Source organism: Eptatretus burgeri, chromosome 3 (assembly GCF_056783735.1).
Source record: "Eptatretus burgeri isolate ZD-2024b chromosome 3, Ebu_testis_v1, whole genome shotgun sequence".
Taxonomy (NCBI): Eukaryota; Metazoa; Chordata; class Myxini; order Myxiniformes; family Myxinidae; genus Eptatretus; species Eptatretus burgeri.
Genome location: NC_140963.1, coordinates 125517607 through 125540042, shown reverse-complemented (window position 1 = coordinate 125540042; position 22436 = coordinate 125517607). Strand labels below are relative to the sequence as shown.

The window sequence follows — 22436 nt, the reverse complement described above, 5'->3', positions numbered from 1 at the left end:
AAATAGTTTTCGATGACCTTTTTCATGCACCATTCACATCATATCACAAGTTGCAACTCGAACGGCACTCTGTGGAGCGTATACCTCAGCCCGGCTGAAGAGATTATGTTTTGTATTCTGGAGTCCTACCCTTGGTGCTGCAATGTGCTCTTTTGTCATCCCTTACGGCACTCTGGTGTCTCTCCCACCCTCCCTGGCTGATGCGGGAAGCACGCAGCAGAACATACGTGGTGAAGGACAAGCCACCTGGCCCACTGTAAAAACCTCTCACAAGGTGGTGAACATTGCCATAGGAATAGGTTCCATTATCTCTCTCGATCTTGTCCTCCATCTCTGCCCTGGTGGGGAAATGAGTGAATGAGCTAAGATTAATTGTTTAAGCCATTGAGGATCCACGGACGTGTAGGCTTAGTTTAACACTTGTTTGTTAATTTTTGTATCACTACTTGTGGCCGTATGTTCTTCGTCTTCCCTGCCACATTTCCTTGCGTAATAAATCTTTGTTTTTCTTGTTGTATCCTGTGTGTAGTCATTGGAAAAAGGGAACCCCATAGCACGTAGAGAATTGCAAGGTAATCCGGTCGGGCTGTTCTGAGTTTGTGCAATTAAAAGTACCTCGAAAAGTGATTTACCAACAAAAGTTCCACTCGGCTATTCCTGTATTCGGCTATTGATCCACAAAGCCAAAATAAGACTACTTACTGACAATTCAAAATACTAAACCGGAAGTCTAATGGTGAGATTTGATGTTGTACATCACAATATGGCTGAAAAAAAAACAGAATTATTTTATTGAATGGGATAAAGCACCACAGTGTTTATTTTCTTGTTTTCCTCAAAGTGAGAAACATTTCAACCTTTTTCAAACCATCGCATGGAAACTAGTTCAAAATAAAATTGTGATCACTGAGCCATACTTTACAAGGCCATTGTTGCATAAATTGTGGTTGACCCTTAATTTCCTTTGGGTAACTTGGGATGTGCACAAAAATCCTATGTCGATGAAAAGACAGAGCTGGCCAAAATCTCCTTTACCAAATAGGAAAAAAAAAAAACTCAATTAGCTGACTTAAGAAAAAAACAAAGTATTTTTAAAATTACGAAATTGATGAGAGATTGGGGGAAAAAATGACGATGTGGAAGAAATAAAATTAATTCTATTCATGTATTCTCCATTTCGTTACCCTTTGTTTTTAACAGTATAGAATAAGCTGTTACTTTTGTACTGGAATCAAATTGACTGTCAGTAAAATCTCTTTTTACATTCTTTTGATCTCCATCATGATGTAGATGACGTACAAGTAAGATAAAATGGTATCTTACTACATCTTATGTGCTTTATCTCATTGAAATATATATATATATATATATATATATATATATATATATATATATATATATCCAAATTGGTATTTCCAATGTTTAAATGAAACTGCTCTGCTGCTCAAGAGGAGGACGCTTTTCTGCTGGCACCTATTGTCTGATGGTAATTAAATTACTCCTGACAGGCGATTGCAATAGACGCCTTGTTGTCTACGGAGGATTATATGGCAGTATAAAATGGAATGTCGTATTTTGAGAATCTGGTTACTCAATAGTGATATGAACAGAAGGTATGATCAAAGCTTTTTTTTACGTTGAAGGCTGCAGGCACGGACAAAATGGTCCTCATCGAGGCCAAGCCTCAAATAAAAGAACTGCATAGAAAAGTAAGAAAATAGAGAATAAAGTGAGGAGGGAAAATGAGCGAGTAAGAAAAATGTATGATGAAAAGTTTATGAAGTTTGTTTGCAAGAAAGAAAGATTAAAGCTAGCCCGGTAGCTATAGTTTGAGCGAGACAGAAAGTAAGACCAGCATTCCTGACATGGAGAGTATAAGATGGTTCCGGGCACCACTTTAACGTTCCTAAGTCAGAGCGGTGGTACCACCCTGGGCGGTTGCCGTCTCCAATCTGCGACCTCGAGAGTAATCTACTACCAAAAGTTATCGGCTTGTGTCTCCATTCACTCGGCCTCTTCATATTTTATCTTAACTTTGTTGTCACCCTCTCCTTCTCATGGCCAACCTCGTATTCCCAAACTTGCAATTATGATGTGAGCGTGTCTATCACCCTTCCTTCCCAAAGTAGCCATGTCTGCAGTTCCCTTTCTCATACTTGCCGGCTTTCCCTGCCCCTCCCCCATTCATCCTTGCCAGATGTTTTGCTCTCCCGTGTCTTTTGCAGCCCAGAATAGTATTGCTATTATAAATATAATATAATAGTATAAAAACAATTGCTCTGTGCATTTTGGGGAGAAAGAGGATTGTGTTTGTTGTTGCTCATCTTGTTATCCTTTTTCCCATGCGCATGTTTGTTATTTATTTTCCATGTGTGCTGTTAATAAATGGTTTCAGACTTCGAAACAGAAGAACTGAATTTCTTCCACAACACCATCACATACAAGTGGAAGATAATATGCAAGAACAATGAATGCATTACTAAAACACCAAAATAAGCAATAGATGTGCCTTCTCACTTTCACCTTTTGAGATTAACAAAAATAAAAAGAAGAGATTATAAAAAAACATTTATTTATTTCGCCCATACTTTCTCACCTACCGGACAATGTAGTCATGCCTGTCGATCTCTGACCCACAATGGCTGCCCCGCAGAATGCCCGAGTTTCCCACCAAAGCGCAGGTTGCGAAGCGACGCCCATGCAACAACGGTGCGCTGGGCAGGAGAGAATGCACTGTGCGTGTCACAGTGGCAAAGTGTCCGCGGTTTAGGATATAAGGAATGCGGACACCAGGCTTAACCTCACGCTGCAGGAGAAACATGTCCCGTTCGGGGTCGAGGAAACGCAGGACATCCTTGCTGTGGCACAAAGGAAAGGTAGGGAGGAAAAGGAGAAATATTGAGCAGAAGAAGATAAAAGATAAGAAGAAAACAAACTAAGTGGAAGAAGAATGAGTGAAAGAATAAAAGGAACGAAAGTGGAAGATTTTACACAATGTTCAGAGGCATATCAAAGATTTTGAAAGTTGGGTTGGGGAAGGGTGGGTGGACTTGTCCAAAACTGCAAGGCCAACATCACAGGTGGACAACTTTGCCCATAATTATTGGAGCAAAACACCATATTACTTAAAATAAATATCTAAGATGAAGATACAGTGAATAAAGTGAATCAAAATATGTGTGTATACATATACTAGTGGGATATGCTTATACGAGTGGGATATTACTTACATTGCAAGCGATACCGAACTGTGCTTCCCCATGGTCTCGGGTCGCTCACCTGCATTTGTTTTTTCATTTATTTATATTTTCATTTACAGATGCTTTCCGACAGCTCTGTGATTTTTCCCAGTGTATCGGCTTCGATGTCAATCGACATGCAAAATTTCAGCTTTCTACGTCACCCAGAAGGTACCGAACATTAATATGAGTCAGCCAGTGAATGGTTGGAATGATTTTTATGTACAAGATATTTATTTATTTTTCCCACCCCCAGAAATGTGGGTGAAGATAGGTGCACAAGTCATCTGGAACTTGTGATGTAAATATGTTTCACAGCCTATCAGGGGCTCCAAAGGCAAGGCAGGGCTGCTTCCATGGAAATTACTCGGGGCGGGGGTGAGGAAAATAACTGGGAGGGGTGGGTGGGGCGTAGGGTGGAGGGAAATTACTGCAGTTCACCTTTCCTTTCCTGGTGGTCAGTTGGTGTTGTGGTCTCGGTTAAGAACTCCACTCCTTACTGTCCATTGGCCACACTAACCCCTATGAGCCTACCCTCATACCTCTGGTTGCACATGCCTCTCCACAACCTGGTGCACCATCCACCCAAAGATATGCCTCCATATTCACCTTAATTTCCACTGACATGCATCAACTTGGAACTGTATATCCTAACTCGCTGTTTCTCATCTGTAACGACTTCAAATTACAACGTGCTAGCGAGCTGGGTGTTCGCTTTGCAACAACGAGCCTGAGCATCACAACTAAATCTTCCAGCAACTTCGTCTGAAGCAGTCTGTAAACTTTCCAACCTGGGTTTCTAAAACTGATCATTTTCCCTCCTGTTCCCTCCTAACAAATCATGACTAACTTTTCAGCTGACATATTCTGTTCCATTTCTGCTGCTCTTGATTCCACCACCCATGTTCTTATCAAAGCTTGCACCTTTCTGCATATTGTTAGAGAGTGACCACAACACTGCAGAATCTGGCTGTTCACACAGGATAATGGGCACGGACTGCAACCTACTTTCTCACAAACGGTTAGTACTGCCATTTTCACAGCACAAAATGTTGTTTCATCCGAGGAATACTGTCATAGAAGTCGACGCCATCGCATGTACCACTTTATCCCATCCAGTTTGTTTGGTGAGGCTGTTGAGGTATGTGCCCGGTTGCTCAAAGCATCGTTAAACCTATCATTAGCCTAACGATCGATTAAACCTATCGTTAAATTAACGATAGGTTTAATGCTGTTGCTCAAAGCTATCGTTAACTTTAAAGATCGATTAAATTCCTCTTAACCTTTGAGCAACACTGTAAAATCCTGTCATTTGCTAATCTATCGTTAATGAATTTAATGATTGATTAAGCCTAATCGATCATTAAATTTAACAATGCTTTGAGCAACCAGGCCATGGTCTTTATCCCATCTCATCTCCCCATCCTCTTGACCCTGATGCACCAAATCCTCAAAAGCCCCTCTTCAGAATCTGAAGATATTGTTGCAGTATTCGCGCCCGCCGGCGTGCTGACGGCCACGTAACTCGAATCGCGGCACGTCGCCCACCGGACGGACAATCCAGTCGTGACCCTCTCGGACTAACGCCGGGAACCAGTCACGGGTGGACCTTTCGGTCTCACCGCGATCGAGCCAATCAGCCCCCGCGTGGGATAGGGTTGCTCGCCAAATTCGACCTACCTAAGTACCCACGCGGAGGGTAGACCGGGCGATCGCACCTCGCCGCAGGTCGACTTCGGACACGGGCCACTTAAGCGACCCGTTCCGTACTATCAGAATAACCGAGCGGTGTTATCGTCGACCTCGACGGTTCGATTAATTATCGAGCGTATTCAGCCCACTACCAACCCTTTACGTGAAGCAAGATGAGGATTCAAAGAAAGAAATGACGAAGCGAAGCGGGAGAACAGTTCAACAATAAAGCACATTTATTCGCGGCACACGGGAAGCACACAAATACAATTCCACCAAAAGCACACAAAAAAAAGAAAACACAATTCCATTTACACAAAAAGCAAATATAAAAGCGAAAACAATGCAGAGCTAATACCGACTACCGAGCACACGGCAACACTTATACAATTCTACTTCACAGACGGCGCCGACAACACATACCCAAAACCAAGGAAAAGAAATGCCCCCAAGAATGAGGCGGGCCTGAGGCCGAGACCGGGTCGCGCCTACCCGTCTGGTGATGAGACGCGGAGCGGCGATGGCGCCTCACTCCGCGGGCCTCGCGGACAGTGCCTGGCAGGGGGTGGGAAAAGGGGCCCCTTGGTCGCACTATCTCAGCGCGGGGGGAAACAGGAGGGGGTTGCTGATGCTCGGGGTATAGAGGATCTTTATTATCCCTGGTGTGCGTCTCCACCTCGGCCAGGTCGCGCTGCCGGCCTTCCTCGGGCGTGCAGCTCCCGGCACCGTCGCGAGCACCCCCTCGTCTGCCTTCGCCGCTGCCGCCTCTCCGCCTCTGGACTCTCCGACTCTGGACTCTTCTTTGGGCTCTCCTCGTTCGACTCTCTTCAGCTTCTCCAGCTACTGCAGGCTTCGGGCTCCAGACTTCCACACTCTTCTCTCTACCCTCCGACTCCTTCTCGTTCTGCTGACTGACGAACACCGTCCTTTTATCCCCCCCGTAGCTTCGCCTTTGACCCCCTCCCTTTGACCTTTCACCTCGCTCCCCATTGGCCCGAGAAAAAGTGGGCGTGAAGGCTTTTTGATCCACAAATTTGCATATATCGATCGTTCTGGAGGCGGGGCCAAATCGCCCCTCGCTCACCGATTGGACGGCAAAAAGTGGGCGTGTGTCGTTTTTGATCCGTTTTTGAAGCACAAAACCCGTGATTTTGTACACGCTGTTCGACGCGCGCTCTGCACGAGTCCAACACCGGTACCCACAGCGGGGCAAGAACGGTGGCGATGCTACGGTTGCGAGGTGTGACGTGAAGGTCGTGGCGGTTGTGGTGAAGCGGTGTTGTGGTTGTGGTGGTAATCATGGCGGTTGGTCCAAAATAAAGATAGTAAAAGAAAAACGGCTATCCTGAAGAGTCGCAGCTCGCATAAATGACATGTATTCCCACTAGACAACGGGTTTGGACCTAACTACACATGTACTTACCGAGATACCTCACCTAAGGGACCTGAATGGTGGTTTGCGAATTTGGTAACCACAACACTACCCCCTTCCCTTTTTACAGACTCGTCCCGAGTCGTCAAATTTTCGTGTGCCATCATGTGTAGTTTTCCCCTAGTACATTTTACCTACGGATCCCTGAGTGCGACATTCATGGTATTCGTGTCCCCAAAATAAATAACCTGAGGGCTGCGTAACTACCTAAACAAACTCACTCACACGGACGAGTTAAATAAAATTGCCGGCGCTAAGACATACATGCCGGGGGCGCACTCATATTTACAGTACATCTTAACCTTAACTTACAAATTTTACACTAAACCATGGCCCAGGATCATTGAACTCTGCAAAAGAAAAGCAGTTAGCAGGGAGCCAGGCTGCCCACATGCAGTCTCTGGCTCAAACAATGCAGGTGACAGGGAACGTGGCTGGCTGCTCACACGCAGTCCAAGGCCTTCCCTTTTGAACTGAACGCAGTGAACCACAACGGTGCATGGGCGGCACAAACGTAGTCTCCGTGCCAGCTCAAGCGGCACACGCAATGAGCACAACGAATGGATGCATGAATGGATGGACGCAAACACGGTGCACGAGCCGCCACTGCAGGCCCGTGTTGTAGCTGCCAACAGGGCAGTTCTCGCAGCTTGCAAACTGTTGCCTTGATCCTGGCGCACATGGAAATGAACAGGGGGGGGGGGGCAAAGCAAAAATTGAACGGGGCTGGTTAACAGGGGCAGTGGGCATGGCATGGCAAAGGCAGCAGGTAAACACAGCCCGCAGAAGAAGGCCGCTGCAGGCAAACACAGCCGGCAGATGAACTGGCCGGCACAGGCCTTGAAGAAAAAACAGCCAGCCGGCAGATGAAATGGCCGGCACAGGCCTTGCAGAAAAACAGCCAGCCGGCAGACGATCCAGCCGGCACAGGCCTTGCAGCTAAGCAGCTGCAGACGATCCAGCCGGCACAGGCCTTGCAGCACAGCAGCTGCAGACGAAGTTGGCCGGCCTCCGCATTGAAGCAAAACACGGCCAGCCGATGAAGTTGGCCAGCTCTTGCCGTTCAGTGGAGGTTGGTGGAGGGAGTGCGGTGGTTCTGGCCACTTGGAAGGCGGGCTCGGACCTACCTACCTGTCTCCCTCCCAACCTATCGCCTTTGCCTGTCACTGTACATACCCACTCCCTTAATTTGTCAAACCCCAATTTAGCCCCAACTTATTTTTTTTTATTTTTACTTTTATGTTTACTTCCCCTCTATAAATCGTCCCCTAACCCCCTTTATCGTCCTTGTTCGGCTAACCTATCCTGTCACCTAGCCTACTCCCAACCCCTACGTTCCCTTCCCGGAGGGGAACAAGGGAGAGCTAACGTCCTGTGTCGAGGCCCAACGAAGCCTCAGAATGGCCTCCCCAGAGTTCGGCGACCTTTAACCAAAGTGGGTCCAGCGGCCCACAACGACAGCGAGGGGATGGATGGTGCGGAGGGGTACATCTCCTAATCTACCCTAACCATTTAACTGTTAAACTACCCCGGGGCTTTCAACAAGCGCCTCTCGCTTAAACTATTAGGTTCTAACAACCCAGATTCCCGTCGCCTGTGTTGATGTCCTCACAATTTCGGGCCTCGCCCCCCAATTTTCTCTCCGTGCCCTCACACGGTCTCCTGGCTGGGACACGTGGCTCTCTCTGGCAGGCACGACCCTCTGCCGAATCTCCCGCTATGGCACCCCCGGGCACTACACTGCCTCCGAGCCTACCAGCTCCCTAACACCGGGGAGTGCCCCCCATGGCACCTCCCCTGAAACGCACACGTGGCAGGCCGGCCTCCCGGGCCCCTTTCCGAGGGTCACCCGTGCCCACAACACTGCCCACGCGGCTAATGGCGCCCCGGGCCCCCGCACCAAGCAGGCGCACCCGTGCCCACTACTCTATCCCGGCCCCCCATGGGCCCATGGCCTACCGCGGCCGACTAGCCTGGTGCCCGGGGTACCCACTCAGCGATACTCACCTTTCGCAGCCACGCTCCCAAGCCCGTCAACAGGGCTCCTGCACCCCTCCAAATGGGTCTCGAGCCTACTTTCCCACCAACAACAAAACGACCTCCATTTTCAATTTGACTAACCCAGCTAACTCACTTTACTCTGACCCCGGGGTCCCTTGGGTGGGAGTCACTCCTCCCCCCAATCACTCATCGCACCATGCATTCCCCATTCACTCCACACACACAGACCCGCTGGCCTCACTCACTCACCAAGCACATGCTTCCAATTCACTCACCAACAACTCTTCAACACACACACACCACTGAACTCTGCCATCCTTCTAACTACATCCCCTAACTAACTCGTGCTCCCACGTCGTCCCTTATACTACAGCACGTTCCTTTTAACACTACGTAGCTAAACTACGTCCCCTCTACACATTCACTGTCTGTCACTGTCTCCAAAATAATCCCATAAATCAATTTCCCAACCTAAATCTGGCTACAATCCCTCTAACTAATCCATTCCACGGACTCCATGAGGACTTACCCCTGCCCCATGAAGTCGGTCTAACTAAGCTAACCCTTCCCCCTAACTAGTTTCCATCCTGTGCCCAGGTAAGGGGGTCTTCCACCCCTTGCCCAGGAATCCTGTACACCCGAAAGTGAGGCTTGCTGTTTTCCCCTTTTTTTTTTTTTTCTCTTTACATGCGCAGCACCTGCGCGGCAACTCAGAGCTCGCGCACTTTGCACCTGCCCGTGACGTCATGCAGCTGCACGTGTTCCTCGTCCCTCCTTGGACGGGACCATCCGGCGGAGATACCCCTCCTGCCGGATTCCAACCACACGTGCAGCCATGACGTCACCGTGCGCAAAAAAAAAAAAACACAAGCCCCACGTCTCGAGGGGTTTCCCACGCGAACACATGTGCTTTGCCCGTTGGAGCTGAACACACACGATCGCGTGGAGAACCCGTCCGGTCCAAATCCATTTACCTGCCTAAACTTTGTCCGTCCGCGGGATCGGCAAATCCACCGCGTGCGTTTCCGGACCGGGACTTCACTCTCGCAAGCGAGCACGTGGTGGTCTCGTGCGTTGCACAGCACGAACCTCGTGCTCGCGGCTGGGTGAACCCGGCACGGTCCCCGAAACAACTCCAGCCGCTACTCGGCTTCCTTTCCTGTCATGTCGCCGTCGTCGCCTCCATTCAACCCACGCACACCTGCGTGTTACGACGCACACAGTCCACTCCATCACATTCACACCGGGAGACGCGGCTGTGTGCTCCCGCATGCCAACCGACATCTCCCTCACATACCGCTCTCTCACACACACGGTCTCCCTTGCACACAGCGACCTTGTACACGGCCGTTCACTCACGCGTGCGGGGGCACTCACCCGCGGTGCCTCACTCGCACTCCGTGCCTCATCCACACACGCGGGGGCACTCACCCGCGGTGCCTCATCCACACACGCGGGGGCACTCACCCGCGGTGCCTCATCCACACACGCGGGGGAACTCAACCGCGGTGCCTCACCCACACACGCGGGGGCACTAACCCGCGGTGCCTCACTCACACTGGCCGTTTCACTCACACACACGGCCTCACTCACACACGGTGCCTCACCCACGCACGGCGTGCTGGGAAGCACGTACTCCGGCACCATCGCCACCACACCACTCACACACGGGGTCGCTTCCACACACGGGGACGCACTCACACCTTGCACCACACACACAGGGACAACCACACTGGGGATTCGTGTCCCCACAAGGGTCTCCGGGGCCTCTATACCCCCCAAGCTCTCCAAGCACCTGTCCACAGCACCCGTCCTCTCAACCTCGCAAAGCACGACCGAACTCACCTGGTCGTGACTCACCTCAAGGGGGCAGACTCCCTCCCCTCGTTCCTGGAGGAGGCCATCCAGCTGCTCGCACTGGGTCTCTACACGCTCCGCGAGCTCACCCCCATTGTCCTCCACTACCTCCGTGTGTGTGTGCGCGTCACTTACCCCGTCTTCATCGTGCAGTCTCTCCTCTATTTTGTCTGTCTCCCGTGTCTCTATACATTTTCTCTCCTGGTTCCTTTTTTCTGTCTCTTCCTGGTTCCTTTTTCCTTCCCATCTGAGTCGTTCTTTCTCTCTGAGCCCCATTAGCTGTTCGTTCTCCCTCCGTTTTAGTTGTTCAATTTCACACTCATAGAGTTGTTGTTTTCTTTCCCACTGTTCCTCCTGCTCTTTGTTTTCCAATCTCATCGTTTCTTTCAATTGGCTCATTTCCTTCCTGTGTTTCATTCGCTGTTCTCTCACGACTCTTCCTCGTTTCCTCTCCTGTCCTTCCTTCTCCAGTTTCATGGTTTTCTTCATTTGGTTAATCTCCTGTTTGTGTTTCATTCGCTGTTCTTTGTCCATCTCGTACTCCAGCCTCAGCTTTTCTTCCAATTGGTCAACCTCAGATTCATGTTCTTTTTGTTTTCTATTCCATTGTTCCTCTCCGTTCTTCCCTCTCCAATCTCGTTGTGTCCTTCAATCTCCTGATTTCTCCTTCCTGCTTCATTCCTTGCTCCTTTACTTTCTCCTCGTATTCAAACCTATTTTTTTCCTTTTGTCGTTCAGTTTCAAATTCATACTCTTTCAGTTTTCTATTCCACTGTCTTTCTTGTTCCTCCTTCTGCAATCTCGTCATTTCTTTCAACTGACTGATTTCTTTCTCCTGTCTCATTCGTTCTTCCTTCATTACTCTTTCTTGTTCCTCATTCTTTAGTCTGGCCTTCGCTTCCAGCTGTTCGGTCTGTACAGTGTGGTTTCTTAAAGTTTCATTTTCCGTTCTCTTCCTTTCCTCTTTTAACACTCTCAGTTCGTTTTGTAGTTCCCTCTCTTTGTTTTGGTGTTTCTGTAACTCAGAAACTTTCTTTTCCAATTCCTTTCTCATCTCCGCACACTCAGACTTTGCTTTGGCTTCTAACTGTTCTTCCGGCTTGCGCTTGTGGTTTTCTACCCGTCTTCCCAGTTCCTCTGTCTCCGTTTTTACCTCCAGTCCCAGCTTATCAACTCTCTTCATGTCTTGAAGTCTTTTCTCACACTCCACCGTTTCGACCTTCAATCCCTCCTCTGTCTCCTCCTGGCTTTCTTTTAATTTTTCTAATACCTTCTTTACCTCGTGTCTCGTCTTACACGTCTCCCGAATTATTTTCTCGCCCGCCCCGACCGCGGGCCTGACAGCCGTTGCACTCCCCCCCAGCTCGTTCGTCCCAGCACGTGGCAGCGCCATTTTCTCGCCCGTGGTCCGCGTTTCGCTCCTCGCCATTGCCATAATGCCTGCCTGCAGGCCTATGCCCATGCTCTGCATCTCACCCCGCATTTCTTTCATTTGGTTTTTCGCTTCGAGTGCGTTTCCATCCATTTTTTTATTTTCCATTTGTTGCGTATTTCTCTTCATTTCGTTGTTCCTTTCTTTCATTTCGGCATTCCTGTAATCCAGTTTGTCATTTATGCTCCGCACGAGTTCCATAACGTGCTGTATTGTCACCTGCCGTGGCCACTCCCACTGACTACATTTAGCGGTGGGGTTATAATAAAAAAACCGACCAGATGAACTGCATCGATGCCTTTCCCAACCTTCTGGTACGGGTTTCTCTTGCACGGTGATCTCGTCCTGGACCATGGATTCTACATTACTACACATATACATTTCTAATACCCCCGGCTCCCGCTCGCCTTGAGACGCCATCTTGCTTCTCGTGAAGGGTTAATTTCGCTCGCTCGTAATTTGGAGGGAATCGGGGGTCGCTTCTCTCACCCCTGGACCGATTCCCGTGAATTTAGCCGGAGACAGGAGAGCCTGTTTTCCTGTTCTCCGATACCAGTGCCGCGAGGAGGGCGATGAATTTGTATCCCACTCCTGACACCAGTGTTGCAGTATTCGCGCCCGCCGGCGTGCTGACGGCCACGTAACTCGAATCGCGGCACGTCGCCCACCGGACGGACAATCCAGTCGTGACCCTCTCGGACTAACGCCGGGAACCAGTCACGGGTGGACCTTTCGGTCTCACCGCGATCGAGCCAATCAGCCCCCGCGTGGGATAGGGTTGCTCGCCAAATTCGACCTACCTAAGTACCCACGCGGAGGGTAGACCGGGCGATCGCACCTCGCCGCAGGTCGACTTCGGACACGGGCCACTTAAGCGACCCGTTCCGTACTATCAGAATAACCGAGTGGTGTTATCGTCGACCTCGACGGTTCGATTAATTATCGAGCGTATTCAGCCCACTACCAACCCTTTACGTGAAGCAAGATGAGGATTCAAAGAAAGAAATGACAAAGCGAAGCGGGAGAACAGTTCAACAATAAAGCACATTTATTCGCGGCACACGGGAAGCACACAAATACAATTCCACCAAAAGCACACAAAAAAAAGAAAACACAATTCCATTTACACAAAAAGCAAATATAAAAGCGAAAACAATGCAGAGCTAATACCGACTACCGAGCACACGGCAACACTTATACAATTCTACTTCACAGACGGCGCCGACAACACATACCCAAAACCAAGGAAAAGAAATGCCCCCAAGAATGAGGCGGGCCTGAGGCCGAGACCGGGTCGCGCCTACCCGTCTGGTGATGAGACGCGGGGCGGCGATGGCGCCTCACTCCGCGGGCCTCGCGGACAGTGCCTGGCAGGGGGTGGGAAAAGGGGCCCCCTTGGTCACACTATCTCAGCGCGGGGGGGAAACAGGAGGGGGTTGCTGATGCTCGGGGTATAGAGGATCTTTATTATCCCTGGTGTGCGTCTCCACCTCGGCCAGGTCGCGCTGCCGGCCTTCCTCGGGCGTGCAGCTCCCGGCACCGTCGCGAGCACCCCCTCGTCTGCCTTCGCCGCTGCCGCCTCTCCGCCTCTGGACTCTCCGACTCTGGACTCTTCTTTGGGCTCTCCTCGTTCGACTCTCTTCAGCTTCTCCAGCTACTGCAGGCTTCGGGCTCCAGACTTCCACACTCTTCTCTCTACCCTCCGACTCCTTCTCGTTCTGCTGACTGACGAACACCGTCCTTTTATCCCCCCGTAGCTTCGCCTTTGACCCCCTCCTTTTGACCTTTCACCTCGCTCCCCATTGGCCCGAGAAAAAGTGGGCGTGAAGGCTTTTTGATCCACAAATTTGCATATATCGATCGTTCTGGAGGCGGGGCCAAATCGCCCCTCGCTCACCGATTGGACGGCAAAAAGTGGGCGTGTGTCGTTTTTGATCCGTTTTTGAAGCACAAAACCCGTGATTTTGTACACGCTGTTCGACGCGGGCTCTGCACGAGTCCAACACCGGTACCCACAGCGGGGCAAGAACGGTGGCGATGCTACGGTTGCGAGGTGTGACGTGAAGGTCGTGGCGGTTGTGGTGAAGCGGTGTTGTGGTTGGTGGTTGATGTTGTGGTTGTGGTGGTAATCATGGCGGTTGGTCCAAAATAAAGATAGTAAAAGAAAAACGGCTATCCTGAAGAGTCGCAGCTCGCATAAATGACATGTATTCCCACTAGACAACGGGTTTGGACCTAACTACACATGTACTTACCGAGATACCTCACCTAAGGGACCTGAATGGTGGTTTGCGAATTTGGTAACCACAACAATATTTTGAGAGAATTTTTTCTTCTCTTTTACATGATATTTTGAGAGAGATATTATTTTACATGATATTTTTATTTACATGATTTTTTTTTTCTTTTACATGATATTTTGAGAGAGACAATAAAGTGGGGCATTTTGCCTTTCTTCTCGCAGAGTCTAAAGTTCAGACTCTGCAAGAAGAAAAGCAAAATGCCCCACTTTATTGTCTCTCTCAAAATATCATGCAACCAACACATCTTGCTGTGTGACCACATTACTTGCAGGTCCCACTGCCTTCTTGACTCTGTCTTTCACACTCAAGAAAGTATAGGATGTTCTCTCCAGCCTCAACGATGCATTGGTGATGGGCATTTATTCTGCTCCACCTGTGTTTTTCAGCCTGTCTGTCCTTCTCCTTTGGCCACATCCCATCTGCCTGGAAGTCAACAAACATCACCACAAACAGCTTTCTTCCAATGATAAGCAAGGACATAAAATACATCATTATGGCTGACATAGTGTTTCCTCTTTACAAACAGACTGATCTCGAATCAGTTTGGATTGCTTTGAGGCCGCTCAACTGTTAACATGATTATGGATCTCCCTCAGGAATGGTGGAAGGCGTGGAACGTGTCAGTGTGTCACCTGCATAACAACAAAACCATGAAACCTCGTGCCTGAAACGTTTGCATGCCCACTAAGAAAACTCCAAAGAAGTGCATGACTGAAAATTGGGTGTTTGGGCTAATTAAAACACCGCATTTCAAGATAATTAACGGCCTCAATTATTTCCGTTATCAGATGCCATCCTCGGCCACCTCGCTCTTTCTGGGGTCTTAAGGCACATCCTGGGTTACCTCGCTGAGGTCTGAAGCAACCACGTTTTTTTAGCCTGCTCAACCATAACTTGACTGGGAACAGGCCACAATGATTTCTTCATGATAAACTTTTTTTTCCCCCACTTTCCTCACTCATATTATCGAATGCCTGTTCATCATACCTGTGAATCGCTGGGTACATTGCAATGCTTATAAACGCCCAGAGATGCCAGCGTTCGTGTCTTTATTTCATTTCCACACATGCCGTAACCTCGAGAATTTTTTTAACCAAGCTGAATTGCAACATTTAAACTTCAGAATTGAACTTAGCAGCAGTTCTAACTGCTGAAAAAGTATTCATTTGTCCAATTTGTACGCATTTGATATTTCGGGCATCTCGGGGATGTGTGTTTTTAAGATGATGGTTCGGTGATTGCTGATATAATCACGTGCTAGGTGAGCTACTCCTTATCAACTGTTTCATTGGAGTGCTTAATCCACTTGGCGAGTGCTCTACAATATTCGCTCTGTCACTCAATACTGTATGTCAATCGACTTGAACAATGTTTAGGGGCCACTCACCTGCGATGGCCCCATGTTGTTCTGCTGTCACTTTGGTATCGATAAATATAAATAAATTTTTTTAAAATGAAATGTTTCGTTAACATCACGTCAGGATAGCCAAGAGGTCTAAGCTGTCTCGCTCTAAGCTGTCTAGCCTGGGTTGGAATCCCGACCAAGATATAAACTATCATCCCGGCGTTTTCCAGGCAGGGTGATTCATCAATGTGTGGTGTGCCATCAAACTGAACGTCACATCTGCTGAAATCACCCTTCCCTCTCCTCTCCCCCCTACTACCCTTCTCTCCCCCTCTCCCCCTCTCCTCTCCCTTCCCATGCCCCACTCCCACCCTCTGTCTTTGAATGTATCTGGATGGTGGTCATCTCTGCATGTATCTGAATGGTGGTTGTCTCCATACATGTATGAATAGTGGATATGTCTGGGCAGGGTTTGTCTCCAGATGTGTACGGATGGTATTTATCTTTGGATGTGTCTGGATGGGAGTTTGCACTGGATGGGATTTCTGCATGTCTGGATGGAAGTCTAGACACTGAACGGATCAGGACACAACAGGACAAAAGGAACAGCTGGGCACCATACATGATGGTGCAGCAATGCTGCTAATGCAGTGTCCCCTGGAATTTGGAGCAGGAATTTGGAATTTGGGCATGGTGCCGACGATAGCTCACCTTTGCTTTGTGAAGGACACTGACTGGTTTGTGGGATCTTTATTTCCCACAAACTAATTCCAGCAGACGTGACATCCAGTTTAACGTCCATCCGAGGGACGGCAAACACTGCCTTGCCTGGGGGGGTGGGGGGGGGGTTATCGAGTGGAGAAAATATCAAGGTTTTGGATTGGGGACAATCTGAGATGGTGCTGAACAACTGTCTTGAAGACCTGGTTTTACATCAAGCTGGAAGGTGTGTGGCAAGAAATAAAAAATATACGCATCAGAGATGGGGAATCCCCCACCATTGAAACATTGTTTTCAAGATGGTCGCCCCAGTCGGCCATCTTGGATCCGGCCACGTCCAAAATAAATAGGGTTCTTCCTTTTCAGGTGGTACATGTGTGACCCAAATTTCAAATCGATATGGCGAACAGTTTATGCGTTATCACACTCTCAGCTATAAATGTTGACGCCCAGCCAGCCTGACGGACGGACGGGTGACAACAATATCCCCCTTCCGCCATATAGCGGGGGATAAAAAAAATATACCCATCAGAGATGGGGAATCCCCCGCCAATGAAACATTTTTTGGGGTCGGCCATCTTGGATCCGGCCACGCTCAAAATCAATAGGGTTCTTCCTTTTCAGGTGGTTCATGTGTGACCCAAATTTCAAATCAATATGGCGAACAGTTTACGAGTTATCACACTCACAGCTATAAATGTTGATGCCCAGCCAGCCGGACAGACGACGGACAGACGACCCGGGTGACAATATCCCCCTTACGCCACGCGGCGGGGATAAAAAAAAAACAAGAAAAAAACTGCAAAGGTCTGAAAATGTTTGTTGTTGACTTGGGTTTAAAGTAAGTGAGTTGAAGTCGAAAAGAAAAATGTTGCATTCTGGTGAAGTTGCTGATCAGCATGCACAACATCATGAAAACATAAAAAGGACAAGATCTCCCTGTTGTTTCAAGTCCATGAGCTTGTCGAGCCTTAAAATAATTTGGAAACCCACTTCACCTTGCAAAAGCTTAAGCCTCTGCGCTCGGACATTATCCGTGTTCCGGAATCTCTTGCAAACTTTCTGCCAAGGTCAGATTTAGTGAACGATCAGTTTTTGTTAAAATCTTATCAATTTGTCCTGTTAAACATAAAGATTACTGAATAACATCTCTATATGAAATGTTATGGTCATCACAGTTTCACTTTTCCCAAATACCAAAATCCTTTAATCATCAAAATGAGCATTTTCATCCAATCTCTTTTGCGTGCACCACACAATTAACATTTATCAAATGATTGAAAAGGAAATCACTGATTATTTTTTTGAGTGCAGCATTATTGCCTTTGAATGCAAAAGCACAATGGTATTGATGATGTCACTGCATGGCAAGGCTACAGAGTTTGGTGGATGCTGGATGGGATGCAAAAGCGTGGGGATTTCACCAAGCCAGTGAATTACCGAATGCTCTCAGCGAGCGTGGCATTGAAGTGCCAAGAGCTTGAGACGTCGTTGACTGTCACAAGTGAAACATCATCATGCCATGAGCTTGGAATGGAGCTTGGGCTGGGTGATGACTCATACCTTGGAGGGAGGTGGGGGAGGGGTGGGGGGAGGAAGTGACATGAATAGAAATCCTTATACAACCGCAGGTGATCAACTGTCGTCATTTGCATCCATGTCACTGCAGGTTAGCTCATCAGTTCCTGCAGGGGTGCGGCAATACTGCTCATGCAGTGTCCCCTTGAGTTTGGAGCAGGAATTTAGAATTTGGCCATGGTGCCAATAGCTCACCTATGCTTTGTGAAGGACACCGTGGGATCAAAATTGTCCACAAAACTAATGCCAGGAGATGGGACATCCAGTTTAACGTCTATCCGAGGGACGGCACCCACTGCCTTGCCTGTGAAACATCAGGATGACAGTTTATAGCTTTTTTGTTATTCAAACCCAGGCTAAACAGCTCAAAGATGAATGTGCACACTGAGAGGCTATCCTGCCAGCCCAGTTTATCCACTGATTGTCTTTTAAACTGGAAAGCAACTACATTCAATATTATGAAACATATTTTGGATGAAGAAAAGGAAAGGCGAGAGTTGGGTCTTGCGTGTTGGATCTCATTGCACACTTACAATTGCCATTGAGATTACCAGGTTTCAACTTAACGTTTGAAAAATAGTGTTCAAATTAAAATACTTCCTCCATATTATGAATACCACCCACCTTCAATAATCAAATAGCACCTTCAAAATTTCCACCTCCATTGTATGTACTGTATAGCAAAAATGGGAGCATTTTGACTTTCCATCACTTTTGCCTTCCCCTTCATCTCACACCTTAGCTCCTTGGAGATGCAATGTATAAATTATCAGCATCTACAAATGAACAAGCTCAAAGCTTTGCCGCTAACCTGTGACACAATGCAAAGATAATAATCAATACTCCAACAAGGTTGACTCATTGTACACTTCCCCAAAGTTTTAGTTGTCCCTGTATTTGTGAAGATGTGGTGAATAGCTCACCACTCTGTTGGTTTATCGAGTTTTTAACACGATAATGTCCCCCTGCCCGAGGCATATAATCTGATGGCACATTAAGTATCCACGAATAGAAACACAAATGCAATTAAGAAACTTTATACAAGAATCAGCAGAGTTGTAGAAAAGTTTGTGGAGCCAACAGTGATTTTATCTCCACTTTGCAGAACAATAAAAGTAAGACCACTGGAACCGCAGCTTATCTGGGCCCTGGCCTAATGCTTTAACCCAAATATGGTAGCATTCTGACTGATGGGTCTGGAGAAGGAGATTTTCAAAGGAATTAATGCTATTTTTCCCAAAAGTTGAGTAAGTCGGCCATTTTGACACACTTGCAGTCACGTGATCAGCATGGCCTCCACAATTTAGCATCAGGACCCTATCCTCATGTTGTAACGCAAATTTGTTAGCATTCTGACTGATGGGTCTGAAAAAGAAGAGATCTTTTAAAGGAATTTACACGATTTTCCCAAATATTGACCAAGTTGACCATTTTGACAAAACTTCCGGTCACGTGATCAGCATGACTTCCGCATTTTAACATCTCTACCCTGGCCTAATGTAACCAAAATTTGGTAGCATTCCGATTGGTGGGTCTGGAGAAGAAGATTTTGGAAGGAATTTGTGCCACCGCCATTTTGACACACTTCCGGTCACATGATCAGCATGGCCTCCATAATTTAACATCAGGACCCTGTCCTAATGTTGTAGCCCAAATTTAGTAACATTCTAACTGCTGGGTCTGGAGAAGAAGAGTTTTGAAGGAATTTACTAAGTCGGCCATTTTGACCTACTTGAAGTCACGTGACCAGAACGAGCTTTGCAATACCCATTATCAGTGAGGAGCGAAACGTTGCTGCCAAATTTCAGCCAGAGCGGCCCAGCGGTTTGTCCGGAGAAGTCAAAATAGGAGACGGATGGACGGATGGACAAATGGACGGACAAACACATTGACAATACCTGATCTGAAATTTTAATTACAGACAAGCTAATAATAATCAGTCATACTTTCTTGGTGAGGAGACGTGCCTCCCAAGGCTTCACCCACGAGTTTCATCAAAAGACAGCATGTTATACTTCACAAACAAATTGCATGTCTTTCGGTGTGTCGATGAGGATGTAAAATGGAGTAAAACAAACAAAAAGGAATTCCACAGCACATCCTTGTTCACAGTCAAAGGCTTTTTTTTTCCAAAGTCGGCAAAACTCATCATAAGACTTGAATTCCATTCATTGCATCGTTTCTCGAGAGAAGATTTGGTCTCTCTGTGCTGCATATTCCTTTTAAATCTAGCCTGCTAATTCCTCAATAATCTGCTACGGTCCCATGTTGAAATCCCACATTCTCCTTGGAATGTTCTATCGCTTTGGTGGGTTTCGGCTCGTTTACACCACGTCTTTGAGGGCACTTAGGACCGGACATGGCCGTGTGAAGTTGTGTTCACAAGCAATCTGATCTGTCATGGGTGGAGCATTGAGTGGAGAGATAGTCACCCGCTCGAACCCCAGGGCCATTGCGGCCAATTTAATGTCATCACGATGACGTCATCACACCTCAATTTCTGAGAGAAAGGAGAAAAATAGTGGACATTCCTGAGTCTGTGTAAGCAAAGAGTTTGTCTCAGTGCTGACAAACCAAACATGTGCAGGTATTGCTTTCGCTCTGATCAGATGAGTCTGTACAGCTTAAGTTAATCAATGCACGACGTCACACACAAAAAAAAAAAAACGTGCGTCATGCGATTCATCGGGGGCCGGGTATGGTGTGAACACAAAATGCACTTTCTCGGCCACTGCCAGCCTGGTCCGAAGTGGCCCCAAAGACATGGTGTGAACAAGTCTATTGTGGTCAAAGTGATTCAATAAGCTGATATTATTAATGCAGAGTATTTTTGATATACATCCTGTTGTAATATAATGGTTCCTGATGGGATTGAGTGGGAAGAGAAAGATGCTCAAAAATATCACATCCATCCCACCCCCATTTTATACTTACAATACTGAATTTGTAAATGGCAGCAAATACCCGACTGCGATGTTGAAGGACAAACCATTTTAACACACAAATATAAGTCGCTCAAGTTATATTGCCATTTGTTCCTCGAGAACCCAAGATAAACGGGTTTCAAAAACGACCACATAAAAATACCCCAGATATTTAAAACGAGCAACGGTACCCGGTGTTGCCCGGGATCTAACTTGCATCCATTGGACTACCAAAATGAAGAAAATATTTCGAGACAAACATTTTATTAATGAAGCTGCAAAATAATAAACATGAACTTCAATTAAATTATTTAAAATGTTGCTGTGGAAATGGACCTATTGGGGTAAAACTGTTTCGGATAACAATAGTATTACTTATTATTTGTTTCGAAGAAATATAACATCATTAATTGTGATGTTAGATTTGCATCGTGATAACGTGTCGATAGATGTTCGTCTTCCCTGCCACCTTGTTGTTTCTACTGCTCACCAAACCTTTGGCTATGTTTCATGTTCCTTTCTTGTTATCTGTCCTTTATGTTTATTTTAAAGTGCTCAAAAACCTTAAAGCATGAGGCCGGTCGGAGGAATGAACAGCTGCCGTTATAAACGGTAGTTAATTCATCACAGGTACCGCATGGAGGAACCCTTACAGCTTGTGTTGTTTTTTTAACCGTTCGGCACGTGATTCGACGTTTTACGCCCAAATGAGCTTCACACCAGCTGGGAGGAGGACGAAGGCAATGCACTGGCAGAGATGGTTGTGCATTGATGAGAGAAGGCTGGGTTTCGCTTTGCCAGTGGGACAGCTTGAGTTTCACTTCCCTCTCTGGCCATGGAATGATTGCCGTGGTGTTGTACTGTCCATCACCACCCTGTTGGTTTGAGTCGGTTAAGTCGCGTCACACGGCAAGTTGAGTTGCACTTCCCTCTCTGTTTCACGGAACGATTTCCCTGCCTTGGGAATGAACTGCACAGACTCCCGCACATCTCCACCTCGGGTTTACCCGACAATCTCTCTTCATTGTCCTGTCAATTCCCTATGTATATCTCTTGTCGTGTGATTGATTGGGCCATAAGATTAGCATAATTAAGGAATCTACCGATCGCTTGGTTTGTATCAAGGGCATGCATTCGGTTGGGGTTAAGGAGTTTTATTATAGATTTATTTTTGATTGTTATTGAAATTGTTTCATTTTAATCGTTTCGTTCTTGTATCCTTCCCCCATGATATTTTCTTTGATTAAATAAACTTGGTCTGGGGTTGGATTTTGCTTGTTCTCGCTGCATTGTTTGGTGGGTTAGGGTGGTTTCAGTGTAGTTGCAGCGCGGTTGAATACGCGTTAGACTGTGCTCGGCACCAATGACTTGCTCGGCCGAAATACATCAGGTCAGGTGCGGCATCTATCGGGCTAATTACACGGTCCCACGTGTTTTGTCATGTGGCAAACAGGCCCGCGAACGTGCTCGGGACCATGGCAGTTGCAGTCGTCTTGACATGACTTGCGGGACTCAAACCGGGCAACCGGAAAGGGCCCGCAGCTGTAGCAATATGATTGTCATGCTTTTGGGTAGACAATATTCACTGTTTTTCCATCAAGGACCAGAACATATAAATTGTTCGCTTTCCAAACTCGAGGGCAAGTCAGTCCACAAATAGTTGACAACGTGAAAAACATGGAGAAGACAGATGTCAGCCCACAACCTTCAGTGATTGGCCTTGTGCTTTGTTAATTGACATGGCAAAACAGAGTTCATCAGAAACTGAAGTCTCCAGCATTTAAATGGCAAATCAGTCAGGATGATGGGGATTCTTTGGAATATTTTCCTTGAATCACCTGTTATTTTCATCTGGAGCAGCTAGGAATTTATGAAATTCACAGTTGAGTTGTTTGGGGTAAATATTTCATGTT

The 22436-nt window shown here is 47.2% G+C and overlaps 1 protein-coding gene across 1 annotated transcript in view; it reads right to left on the bottom strand.

Moving 5' to 3' along the window:
- LOC147030923 (CMP-N-acetylneuraminate-poly-alpha-2,8-sialyltransferase-like) overlaps positions 1–22436 on the bottom strand; it is a 108935-nt gene that overhangs the window by 49013 nt on the left and 37486 nt on the right. Inside the window, exons 3-4 of the mRNA XM_085875487.1 lie at positions 17462–17584; positions 2601–2858 (exon numbers count right to left, since the gene is read on the bottom strand). Coding sequence (XP_085731613.1) covers positions 2601–2858; positions 17462–17584 — 381 coding nt within the window. The remainder of the gene's footprint in view (positions 1–2600; positions 2859–17461; positions 17585–22436) is intronic.